This window comes from Papio anubis, chromosome 2 (assembly GCF_008728515.1).
Source record: "Papio anubis isolate 15944 chromosome 2, Panubis1.0, whole genome shotgun sequence".
Taxonomy (NCBI): Eukaryota; Metazoa; Chordata; class Mammalia; order Primates; family Cercopithecidae; genus Papio; species Papio anubis.
Window position 1 is genome coordinate 44,803,735 of NC_044977.1, and position 12,936 is coordinate 44,816,670.

General features: G+C 44.4%; 1 protein-coding gene across 3 annotated transcripts in view; it reads right to left on the reverse strand.

The window, feature by feature from the left end:
* The window catches only part of HEG1 (heart development protein with EGF like domains 1), an 89,279-nt gene that overhangs the window by 31,267 nt on the left and 45,076 nt on the right, over positions 1-12,936 (reverse strand). For all 3 annotated transcript variants that reach the window (XM_021934137.2, XM_009200144.3, XM_021934138.2), the window contains 5 exons: positions 12,780-12,899; positions 8,667-8,770; positions 5,659-5,717; positions 5,255-5,415; positions 1,046-1,180 (listed from right to left, as the gene is read on the reverse strand). In XM_021934137.2, coding sequence (XP_021789829.2) covers positions 1,046-1,180; positions 5,255-5,415; positions 5,659-5,717; positions 8,667-8,770; positions 12,780-12,899 — 579 coding nt within the window. The remainder of the gene's footprint in view (positions 1-1,045; positions 1,181-5,254; positions 5,416-5,658; positions 5,718-8,666; positions 8,771-12,779; positions 12,900-12,936) is intronic.

Genomic DNA, 12,936 nt, shown 5'->3' on the forward strand with positions numbered 1-12,936 from the left:
AAATATATTTTTATCTGTGATGAACAAGTCCTCCAATGGGAAGTCCTGATAGAGAAAACTGGCATGTCACCTCGCCCCAGGATGTGATTTTTATTAGATTCCAGTAACATCCATTGACATCTATCACCAACAAGGTGTTGACTGAGTAGGCAAACTGGCCATCCACGATGGCCTTTATATCATTAGTTTTTCTGGTGATTGCAAGTTGCAGCAGCCTTTTTATAAGTCAGGGTGCGTGGTGCTCTGGACTTGAATTAATTTTATTTTAAAGCAGTATTCTTGGACTACATTCTTTGAGCAGTTTTTCCCTCAAACTAAATGAATTTAAGCCTCATCTTAAAGGTTAGTAGCATTAGATTTCTGCTCTCAAACACTGCATGAGACCTTTAAAACCAGAACTCATTAATTCAACAACAACCTGGACCAAATACAAGAGCAGATGCTGACGGCTTACAAAGGGCCTCTATATCCACTGCTTTCCTTAACTCTTAGAATAAATATCCAATAGAGGATCACCATACCCATTTCTCAGAAGAGGAAACTGAGGCTCAGAGAAACAAAGTAACTTGCCCAAGGGGATACACGATCAGTGAGGCAGAGTCAGGCTTTGACTCTGGCCTCAGCTGCCTCTGAAAGATATAAGCCTGACTCTATGCCTGTACTTCCACTTTAAAAGATTAGCAGACAATAGATAAAGCTTTGGGAATTAAAACAATAATTTTTCTAACTTCCTTTAAGTGGAAAAAAAAAGAAAAGGCACTGCTACCACAGGCATTCCATTCTCTCTTCCTTTGAATTTAATTGGCCAGACCAGCATGCACCAGTCAAAGATAATGCTATTATTCCAAGGAGATAATGTATTCAATCTTGCCACGAGCAAAATAACAAGAACCAGTTACCCTCAGTTTAGAATGGTCACGCCTAAGCAGAGAGAGAGAGCAAGAGAGAGAGAGAGCGAGCGAGAGAGAGAGCGAGAGAGAGAGAGACAGAGCACCAGGCAGAGTCCCAGGATGGGGCACAGAACCCCAGGCGAAGCTGTGGCTACCTCGGCAGGAGTGGTCCATCTTGTTGAACTGAAAGTATCCCGACTTGCACTGGCACAGGGCAACGCCATCCAGGTCAGTGCAGATGGAGGTGTCTTTGTCACATTCGGGACTCTTCCGCTTGCACAAGCTGCCCGCTGGAATGGAAAAACAAGACGGTGAAATAAAACAAAACCTCCTCCACTTCAAACCTTAAAACCTCCTCCACTTCAAACCTTAAAACCTCCTCCACTTCAAAGCTCGTGTGTCTGCATGAACTTTCTATTTCAAGAGGCTGAGAACAGTTTTCCAGAAAGTCTCCACAGAGCAACACTCCTCTCAGGAGTCCATCTGCACTGCCTTCTGCCACTCCTTCTCTGATCAGCCGCAGGCTGTGCACCAGCCTTCCCCATTGAAAACACCCTCACGGCGGGCCACGGACCAACTGAAAAACCAAATTGGAATCAACAGGGCCCTGTTCCCTCCTCTGGTGCTCACTGCAAATACAGCCCTTAATGACCCGGTATCTTCCAAAGGACTGCAGAGGAAGGATCAGCACAACCAGAAAATACGGCCAAGTTCTTAGGAAGCCGAGACTCAGGCTAAGAACAGGAGTGCAGGCCACACCTATCTCAAGTGGAAGTGCATCTCAGCTCTGCGTCTCTGCATGGCCTAAAAAGGGACCTAGCACCACTCCCTGTGGCAGGGTGGCTTGCTGTCCTGACAGCGTGCTGCCTACATCACCCTGCCCACTGGTGAGGAGGAGGGGTCTGAAAGACAATCTACTTGCCCCGGGCTGCAGTGTAATTCTGTTTATCAGGCAGTCTCCCCCACTCCACTGATGGGTTCTTGAGGCTTCTTCATCTCTGGGTCTTCAGTGCCTTGCACAGGGATTGGTTGGTACACATGGCAGCCTGTCACTGACCAGGCAGAGAGAAACAGAGGCAGGCAGAGAAGGAGCCCATCTTTCAGGCTTGCTACCTCATTCACTTTAGGGCCTTATTCATTTTATGGATGACAAAGAATCATTTCATTATTATCAGAAAGCATTTCCTATGGGGCATATGGCCCTCTGTGAAGTTGTCTACAGCAGACACAATAAGGGTGCATAGGCCTACTGTGTATATGGGGTACACAGAGAATGGAACAAAAATAGGAAACCAACTGGATAGTGGATAGTACCTTATTTACACCCATGTGCAGGGCAAGGCAAGCTAGATACTTGCTGTTGTTATTGGGGGGCAAGCTCAAGTTCAGAATGGGAAGAAAGATGCAAGAGGAAGGGCCATGTATCTATTGTGCAGGGAGGAATGACTGCCAATTTTCCAGCCATGGTCTCCCATTTCCCACCCAAAGGAGGAAGCCAACCTATTCAGAAGCCAGGTACCCCTTTTAAAAGTGCAAAACTGCCCCTGCCCAGGCAGGTTTTGGTGACGTGAGCTGCCACCCCACATGGGGTTCCTCACATCTGCCCCCTTTTGTGAGTCCTGAGAGCTCAGGGCCGGTGGACAGCCTGGTCACACGAGGTAAACTTAGGACACAACTCTAGTTCTCAAAGCTGAATTTCCTGCCTTTATCAGTGGAAGCTGGCGTGCTCAACCAGAACCACATTTGTGTGTGCGATAGAATTTCCTTTGTTTATTGTAAAAAGTTTGTATTTAAGGGAGAAAAATTAAAAATGGAAAATCTCACCAGGCAAACACTGCGAAGCTGGCACCAGGGAGGTAATGAACTTCCACAATCCCTCATCTCCACTCTCTGAAGGCTTTGCCAGTCCTCAAGCCTTAATATAAAGAAATTCCTCCAGGGCAGAAACCTGTCCAGGCTGACACTTGCCTTGTCCAGCGGCCAGCCAGAGTTGCCTGGCCTGATTAGATATTTTCTGGAAGCCAATGTCACGTCTTCCTTCCACCCTGCCCATTAATCCAGCCCGTTGGCAAAAAGGACACTCTGCTGCAGCAACTGTGCCCTGCACAGAAGCAGATCTACGCAAAAGCATGGGACACAGGGCCCGCCTCTGCAGTGGAGGAGTCGCTACCCTGCAAATTCTCAAAGAATATTCTACCATAAATCCATCCAATAGGACCACATAGAACCCCATTTTCATGTAAAGCCCGGCGATGTGATTTTGCTACATTCACAATTCCCATGGTCTTTCCTGGGCATAACATCCGCCAACACAGACAATGAGACTCTTAAGCAAATCTAAAGCTGAGACGTTCCATGGGGGATTTCCAAAGACTAAACCTCTGGAGACGACAAGAGCTGCACTTCTTTGAAAGGCAAGGAAGTGGATGTTTTATGAAGTGAAGACAGAAAACCCTCCTTTCCAACGGCAGTGTCCAGAGTAGCCCAGCACTGCCCATATGCTGGAAACACCCAGATGTCAGAAGCTGTCAAGGCCACCTCTCTAGTACTCAGAAAGGTTAGCATGAGACCAGGCTGGTCTTGGCAAAACCTGAAGAAGACCTGGGAGGAAAAACAGGGAAACAAGCCTGTTTTTCTCAGTTGATATGCATAGCTGTCTTTGTTCTCATGGGCTCTGAAAGGAGAAGTAAATAGGAACTTCAGCAAGGCAGCAAGGGTGAGAGGTACTTTCCCATAAACCATATACAAGCAGTTGGAAGAATGGGAGTCAGAGGGTGGGTAGGGCTGCCATGAGCAGGCTCTTTCAAATCCAAATGACTGGCATTTGAATTGTAAAGGCACGAACGCATTTATGGGGCACAAAAAGTAACCTGGTACAATAGTGATCACACAGAATGTACTCCATAAATTTTAGTGAACTGAAAGGTGACTTTCCTACTGCAGTGGGGAGGACAACTTGGTACCCTTGAATCCGTGGCAAGAGAAACAAACAAGTAAAACCACAGAGTCTCAAAGTTTCGAGCATGATATAATGGGGCATGACCATGATATAATGGGGCATGACCTTTCTACCTCACTCCCCCATCAATAATAACTTCAACTTCAGAGGTTTAGCTTTTTTTTTTTTTTTTTTCAAATTAATAACTAGCCTTAAATGGGCCAAGCTCCAGCTCTTATCCTAGAATGAAGGGCTAACAATCTGGCTCTCAAGCTCTGTAATATACAGGCCCACTCCAGAAAGCTCTTTTGACCAGCAGTTACGGAACCCAGGCCCACTGGGAATGTCAATGTCATGGATCTACCAGCAGACTGTTACAATCTGATATCTTCTACTCATGTCCAGCATCTGGATGCCAGATGGGAGGTTTAGACTAGATTCTCCATCCTTTGCCAGCCCTACTTGTGCAGTAAAATGAGCTAACTTTGATCATATAGCATGTGGCAACAGGGACAAGCCCCCTTTGCAAAGAAGTACTTTAGATTCCAGTTGAGTTTCCTGTCCTGGAGGTGAAACTTCCCCTCCAAGACCCAAACTTCCCTTTTGAACTTGTCTCCAATCCTTTCTTCATTTGCCTCACACCAGAGGCACTATAGAAGCTTTTGACAAAACAGACAAAGCAAGAATGAGAAAAGGAAAATAACTGTTTATGGCGCCACTGTGGGCATTCTGGCCTCCATTCTTCTGGTCTCGTTTCTGTGCATTTATAATGTGCAAACAAACACAAACAATGGGTAATAATGCACATGGGTTTGTTTTGTGTTTTTTTTTAACCTAATAATGTATCATGATGAAGGTTTTGGTGGTGGTTGTTTATTTTGCTTTTTGAGGCAGGGTCTCACTCTGTGGCCCAGGCTGGGGTGCAGCGGTGCAATCGTAGCCTCGAACTCCTGGGCTTAAGGGCACCTCAGCCTCCCATAGTGCTGGGATGACAGATGCGAGCCACTGCTTCTGGCCAGATGAAGGTTTTTTTGGATCATTGACAAGCATGTACATTCTATTTCCCCAAAGAGAGCTGGAACTTTTCAAGGGAAAAAGAGTGATTTCTGCTTTGTCACATCAGCTCCTATACCCCTCCCCCTCCCACATCAACACTGGATAAAAGAAATAGAAGGAGCTGCATGCCAAGGACCAGGTGTCTTCAAGGCTTGTGTACAGGACTCTGGGTGTGTGTGTGCATGTGTCTGTACATGCACGCACACATAAAGGAAGACGCATGTGCACAAAGGTCTTTGACTTAACACCCATGCCAAAAATAGGCTCTGTGAGGGCCTTTCCTTGGTCTGAGCCCTGGATGCCTTGCATTTCCATCTTAGGTCTTGCCTAACAATATGGGTAGGGTCCTCCCAGAGGGCTGCCCTCTTACCTCTGAAGATCCGCCTCTGAGATCCCAAGAGCTGGCAGACCTCGGCAGAGGACTTGCAGGAGTTGACACATTTCTGCATCCTATCAGCCAGGTCAAACAGCGTCACATTGGAGGCCAGGGAAAAGGTTGTTTGCAGTGAGATCACCACCGCGTTGGACTCCCTATAGGCAAAGTTTGTGGGTTTTTAATAGCCCTGAAATGACACGTAGGTCCCAAGGCTTTTGGAAATGAGTGTCATCACCATTCTCCAGTGACAGAATGGGAGAGCATGAAGGTCAGTGACCTTGTCCCTGGATCGCCCCATGGCTGGGTGAAAACAGCCCGGTTTTGTTGCTATCACCCACGTTAGAACAGCCTCCCCTTTCTACAGACTAGTTCACAAGCAAATGTAATCTGTTACTTACCTAGAGGCGTGAACTGTAGATCGGATGTAACTAGGTAACGCTGAAAAACACATATTTAACTGAAAGGAAGAACAAGTCTGTCGTTAACTGTGAGTTAGACAAAAGCCTTGGACCTAGAACCAGTTTCCTATTTTCAGGATAAAACAGGCATTTTCCAGCCATCAAGTTATCAGCAGGCGGCTTTGCACAGAAGTGGTGTCCTTTTTTTGTTCCCCTCTTAAATGCCTTTCTGTTGTTCCACGAGTACAAAGAGAAAGAGGCAGAGAGTAAATCAGTGGGGAAAATCTTGGCAGGAAATGATGTTCAGAATAGCACCCTTGGATGCAAAACATCTTCAAAGGAGCAGCTCTCTTCTAAGGCCCAGGGTTTCAAACAACTCAGAGGCAACTGTTTATTTGGACTTTGCATAGTGAACGAGCTGCATTGGAAAGGCTCCTTTTAGCTACCCTAGCTCTGACAGGCCCTACATAGACGCCTTATAATCTACAATGAGTTGACCTAACTCAAAGACAGGTCTTCTTCAAAAAGGCTCTCCGTGAGAAATTACATTACGTGGGTCAAGAGCCCTTTTGTTGAGAGCAAATTAAGAGCTACTCTCCCAATGTTTGCCTTGTGCCCTTGGAGACAGTAGAAAATCCCTCTACAGCATGAAATATCAGGCCTGCTTCCCTGCTGCCCTGCACAATAGGAGCTACCGAGACTCCCTTCCCAGAGTGGAGGGTCTCAGTACTGGGCCCAGTGCAGACCCACCTGTCTACATGCCACTCTACAGAAGATGGGGGCAAACATGTGGCATTATCAAACCCTTTCTGGCTTCCTATGACATCATTTTATAGCCTAATAGCAATGATTTATTACTGTTGTTTTATTATTAACCTGTTTTTCCAGGTTTGGTAAACAGAATAACATCTCGGGAAAGACCATGTGAGTGGCTTTCCCAGCCAATGATTCATTAATCTTCACTCGTTCTTGGGGACAGGTGCGTCACATCACCAGTAAATTATACATTGATACTGGGCAAAAAATAGCAAGTCAAATGAGTCACTGAGCACCATGTAATGTGAAGGACTGCACTTCTGCATAGGGTTCTAAACCCCTAAACTGTCTTAGCAGGAGATATCCACCTGCAGCATGACCAAGGGGCAGCTATGGCGAAGGGACAAGGCGTAGGATTAGTAGACATAAAATTCTGCTGTGTAGTAAAGAATTTAACCTTGGCCCCAGGGAAGTCAGGCCTTTGCTCTTAGATCCTGGGAGGCCATCTCTAAGCCCTCGGAATGTGCTGTCTAATAAAAACTTCTTTGTTTACCTGGGGGTGCTGGGCCATGCCAGAGTCCAACAATGTGATTTATGGTGGGGTTGGGTAACATGGTATCAGCTCAACCTCTAGAGGGGCTAGAGATTGAGGTCAGCCACATGACAAAGCCCCAGTCAAGGCTCTGGAGAGCTTCCGTGGTTGGCAGAACTCCCTGCATACTGGACACACTGTTGCCAGGAGGAGTTAACACTGTGCATGACTCCTCAGCGGGAGGACAGCTGGAAGCTCTGTGTTTGGAACTCTCCCGGACTCTCTGCCCTCTCTGCCCCGTGCATCTCTTTCCTTGGCTGATTTAAACCTGTTGACTTGCGCTGTAATAAACTGTAGCTGCGAATATAATTGCTTTTAGTAAGCTCTGTGACTCCTCTAGTGAATATTGAAACTGAGGGTGATCTTGGGGATGCCTGAACTTGAAGTTGGTATCAGTAGTGAGGGTGGGTTAATGGACTGCTCCCCAACTTTGCACCTGCTGTGCGTGGACTCAGGCAATGTCATTCACTTCCAGACCTCCCGGGTTTCTCTCTGTAGACGTGCTGGCAATGCCTGTCACAGGAGTGCGCCATCTGACATCATCCCTATCATGAAGGGAATGCTCAGGAGATAGAGAAATAGAACTGGATCCACATTTTACATAAATAAAGTCCAAAGTCCCATAGAAATGTATAATTCCTGGCTAATATACTAACTCCTATCCACAAAGAACAAGTAACATTGAGATTGGAAATCAATTCATCTCTAAAGTTTTTTAATGGTAAATTTCAATTTTCTGAACCTAGGGTTTAAAAACTCACTGTACAGACGAGTCAAATCTCTGACTCAGATAGCAGTTGAGAAGCAAAGTTTATTATATGAGCTTCATTTTCCTCTCTTCTTTCTTCCTCTCCATTTTCCTTTTTAGTTGTTGCTGTTTTGGGGGGTTTCTTTTGTTTTTCAGACACGGTCTCGCTCTGTCACCCAGGCTGGAGCACAGTGGTTTGATCACAGCTCACCACAGCCTCAACCTCCGGGGCTCACATGGTCCTCCCACCTCAGTCTCCTGAGTAGCTGGGACCACATGTGCGTGCCACCAACCCTAGCTAATTTTTGTCTTTTTTGTAGAGACGGGGTCTTGCCATGCTGCCCAGGATGGCATTTTTCTTTTCTTTTCTTTTTTTAAATTTCTGATCAAAAGCAGGCAAAGAGGGAAAGAAGCAGAATCAAAGGCCCCTCAGTCATCTATACAGTGAGTTCTCAAACCCTAGGGCATCAGGATTAACTGTTGCACCTTTGGCATTCCTTTGAGGAAAGAGTATCATTCCCCCGAGCTCCAAAATACAAGGGGAAAGTCACACAGCCTGTCAACAGCAGATGGGACCGTAAGATTTTCTGGGTCCTTCCTCCTCACCAACAGCTCCTGCTGGTGCCTGTCATCTGCATGTCTGTGACTATGAGTTTGCACATGGAAAAGAAACACCAAGGTGCAGATAAAGACTGTGCATGAGGACACATCTGAAGAAACTCTTCTACTGGGCACCCACACCTCGCTTCCATTTCTGAAAGGCTTTTTATTTTACCGTGAAGTTTTCCTTCCAAATATAACAAAAGTGAAGAGCCCAGGAGATAGAGCTGACCCCTAGGCAGTTCCCTCTTGGAATAAAATCTGTTCTAGGAAACAAAAGACTAGTAGAAAGATGCCATTCAGGACACTTACCGTTTTGGTGATCTCATTTTCAACTCCTTGTAGGTCTGAATGTTTTTCCACAGTAGTATTAAGAAAAGTTCTCTTTAATTTAAACTCCGTCACAAAGGTTCTAACTGAAAATGAGAACGTAACTTGTTAGATTACACAACAGAAGAACCTACACAAGGCTGTGTGTTTGTAAATCTCTGGGGTGTCTGGCTTTACTCTGCCTCACAGGACAATCTCTGTGCATTTCTTTCTCCTTATGGGTGGAGACCTGCTCTCCCTTTTCTAGGTTTTTCTCTAGCAAAGTGAGCATCTACTGGACAGTGCTAAAGGCTTAGACTGAGCAAACTTTTGAGAGAGAGAAACTCCAAAGAGCCTTTTGTGTATGTGCAAGGCTGCTAAGAGAAGGACCCTTTGCAATGTCCCTAGGATGGCCTCCCACATAATAGATGCCCAAGAAAGCTGCTACAAAGAAGAAAAACGAACAGGTCTACACAATGTCATCCTAGGTGGAGGGAGGGAGATGTGTTAGACACTAAAAATGCTCCTCAGGCCTCATCAGGCTTTCGACAGAGGAAAGCTCTTGCCCTCTGAGGTCTCCAACTGAGTCATGCCCTCCACTTCAAGGGGGTGCTTCAGGTTTCTCTTGTCCTTAGAGCCACCCCCATCCAAAACCCCATTCCGCTTGGTCAGAGGAAATTCCCATTTTATCATTGATAAAGGGGGCAACTTCCTAAGAAAGTTCACCCAGGCTCCCAAGGGCCACCACTGGCATTGGAGCATATGCGTGTCCATCTTCAAAGCTCTTCTTTCCCCTATAACCTCCGTGCCCTGAGGAATCTGATATCCTAAGGACACCCAAGGGGCTTGAGAGAAAGAAAGGTGCCAAGCATTTGTCTTGGGCCTATACTCCATGGGGCTGCCAACTCCATGATTAGAAGCCACATAATGAAAACAGCCCATATTTAAGACACTGTTGGGTTCGGAAATGAAAAAAAGCAGCCTCATTTTCAAGGCCCATTTCACTCAAAAAATAAAATTCCAGTTAACATCAATTTGTGCTGATTGGGCCAGAGGAGAATGGGACTTACAAATGGGCAGGCAACCAAAATTTAGTATGGCGTGTTTTATTGCTGGCTCTTATCTTCCTTGATATTAAATGCTTATCTTTCCCTCCAGATGGAAAAAAAAATAACTCAAGACACAGAAGTCCATGAAGCTGCTCTTTCCCCAAAAGCTTGCATGCTGAATTGAGAAAAAGACCCACAAATGAGCCAGGGAAAACATTTAACATCTTACACTTACTGTCTAAAGCGCTTAATCCTTACTTAACATCTTTTTGCTTGTTCTACAGTTCAGTGAAGCCAGCTGCTTAGGACTCTTTCTGAGCAGCAGGGAGCTCTCTGAAAACATTCTTGGCCAAATGAAAGCATTTCAGCATGCTCTAATTTGCATGTTCCTCTGAGGTTTACGAACAATGAAGCTAAATGACTTGAAAAGGGAAAGATGATTGTGAATGCCATAGTGCTGTTCTCCTCCTGAGCCATGCTACCTGTGGGACCCTCTGCACACAGGCTTCCAGAACTACGGTCCCGCTTCTTCACTTTTCCATCTCACATGTCTAGGCTGATACCCAGACTCTCTGTATAGAAATTCATATTGCAAATGTCAGGTTCATAGGTCTATTCTGAGTCAGGACAGTAAATGTGGCCTCTGCTTTCTGTGTGAATATAAAGATATCTCGGTTTCATCCAAACCCTGCACTCACTCCAGGCAGGGTTCTTTGTTGTTGTTGTTGTTTTTAAAGACACTTATTACACCTTTATGCCTGCAGTTACAGCACCTGGCTTTAAGTAGAATTTTTACTTACAATTGAAATGTTGATTTCCATATGTTATCTAAATGATTTTTTTGGGAAAGAGCCATAATTATTACTTTGCACTCAGAGCAGTTTATTGTTTTCAATGCTTTCAATTCTGGTCCGAGAGTTTGAAGACTAAAGTTAAATGATACCTCCCATCTGGACAGCTCTTTACCATTTTCAAAGCTTGCTCAAATATATTACTTTATTTGATCTTCACAATAATCTTGAGTGGGAAGCAGGACCGATGGTAATCTGATTTTACAGATGAGGAAATTAGGGCTCAGGAGCCATATGCTATAGGTAGTGGCCCTTGAGCTGGAAGCAAATCATTTGAGTCCTGGGCAAATATACTTTCCCCACAATCCTTAAAAACAAAATCATTTCCAGCTTCTCTGTTCTTAAACTGAAAACTCCTGGCTATTTCTTAGGATGTGGCTAAATAGTTTACTAAAACGCAAGTGCATTATTAGAATAAAAGAAATTCTTTTTATTTTTTTTATTTTTTTTATTTTTTATTTTTTGAGACTGAGTCTTGCTGTACGGCCCAGGCTGGAGTGCAGTGGTGCAATCTCGACTCATTACAACCTTCGCCTCCCGGGTTCAAGCAATTCTCATGCCTCAGCCTCCTAAGTAGCTAGGACTACTTGGGTGTGTAACACCATGCCTGGCTAATTTTTGTAATTTTAGTAGAGTCAGGGTTTGACCATGTTGACCAGGCTGGTCTTGAATTCCCGATCTCAAGGGTTCAGCCCGCCTCGGCCTCCCAAAGTGTTGGGATTACAGGCATCAGCCACTGAGCCAGGCCAGAATGAGAGAAATTCTTGATTTTGACTGATGTCTCTATTTCTAGATCCTTCTTTTTGAAATAATGTTTTGACTTGATCTTTGTATTTTAAACAAATTTCAAAATTCTACCATGATTTTGGTAGGGTACTTCTTAAAAATTCCCTTCAGCCCACAGCTAATAGCACTTTCAAAGGATACAGACATTTGCTCTCTCAAAAACACTGAGCGCTTTTTGTGTGTTAAGTGTCACACTGGGCAATTTAAGACAATTGAAAGATGAGTTATTTTATCTGCCAGTTTCCTTACTGAGCTTAGAAATTCTGTATCTGGCCAGGCACAGTGGCTCACACCTGTAATCCCAGTACTTTGGGAGGTCAAGGCAGGCAGATCACTTGAGGTTAGGAGTTCGAGAGCATGGCCAATGTGGCGAAGCCCCTTCTGTACTAAAACTACAAAAATCAGCCAGGCATGGTGGTTCACACTTGTAACCCCAGGTACGCAGAGGCTGAGGCATGAAAATCGCTTGAATCTGGGAGGTAGAGGTTGCAGAGAGCTGAGATGGTGCCACTGCACTGCAGCCTGGGCAACAGAGTGAGACTCTGTCTCAAAAAAAAAAAAAAAAAAACTCTGTATCTTTCATTTCTAACTTCTTCAACAAGTTATGCATTAAACTTGGTATTCTAACAAGGGTCACACCCTGCAAGCAAGAAAGCTCCTGAAATTAACACATTATGGTGTAATAGAAAGAGCTGTGGGCTGGAAACTAGGCTTCCCACCAACGCGTTAAGTAAGCTTGGCCACTCAGCACCTTGTGAGGGCCTTGGCTTTTGTTTGGTTTGTTTGTTTGCTTTTTAACTTGTAAAATGGAGATTATTTTCAAAATCAAACAGCTTCATGAATCTATCAAATTAGCGAACAAAATATGACAAATTGTGCGATACAATTAGGATAGCAGCTTACTCAGAACGCATCTGCCTGTGAGCAAGAGCACGAAGGTCACTTTTAAAAACCGAAAGAATGTGTGAATGTGGTAGGACAATCAGAGTTTTACTCTCTCTTTTCTTTCTTTCTTTTTTCTTTTTTTACTATGTAGTCAGAATAATCCTTTTGATTTTTTTTTTCCCTAGCTCCAGGGTGGAGTGGTTAGGCAAATAATATTATACACAAATGATGGCATAATATCCATTCATTAAGATGTTTGTACAATGTTTTTAACAACATAGGAAAATGTTTAAGATATAAAGTTTATACAAATGTCCTATGATTTCAACTATGTAAAAATATACTGCACATCAAAAACATAACGCAAAGGAGGGTGCTTTATCTCCAGGTAGTAGAATAACGGACAAGAGCTTCCACTTTTTTTCTATATTCCTTAATGTACCTTGGACAACTACTGATTTTGATTAGGAAGAAAAATAACAAACGTTACCTTGTAAAATATATTATGGTACAGAATAAAGTCCGAAATAGACCAAGTCTCTTACCCAAATTGCATATCCCTTTTTCCAACTGGTACCCAACCGGGCATTTGCAGATAAAGGATCCCTGAGTATTGTTGCATGTGGCCGTGGATGGGCAGGGGTTCGACAGGCATTCATCCACATCTGTAGAGGAGAAAAGAAGACCATCTTGAATCTGTAG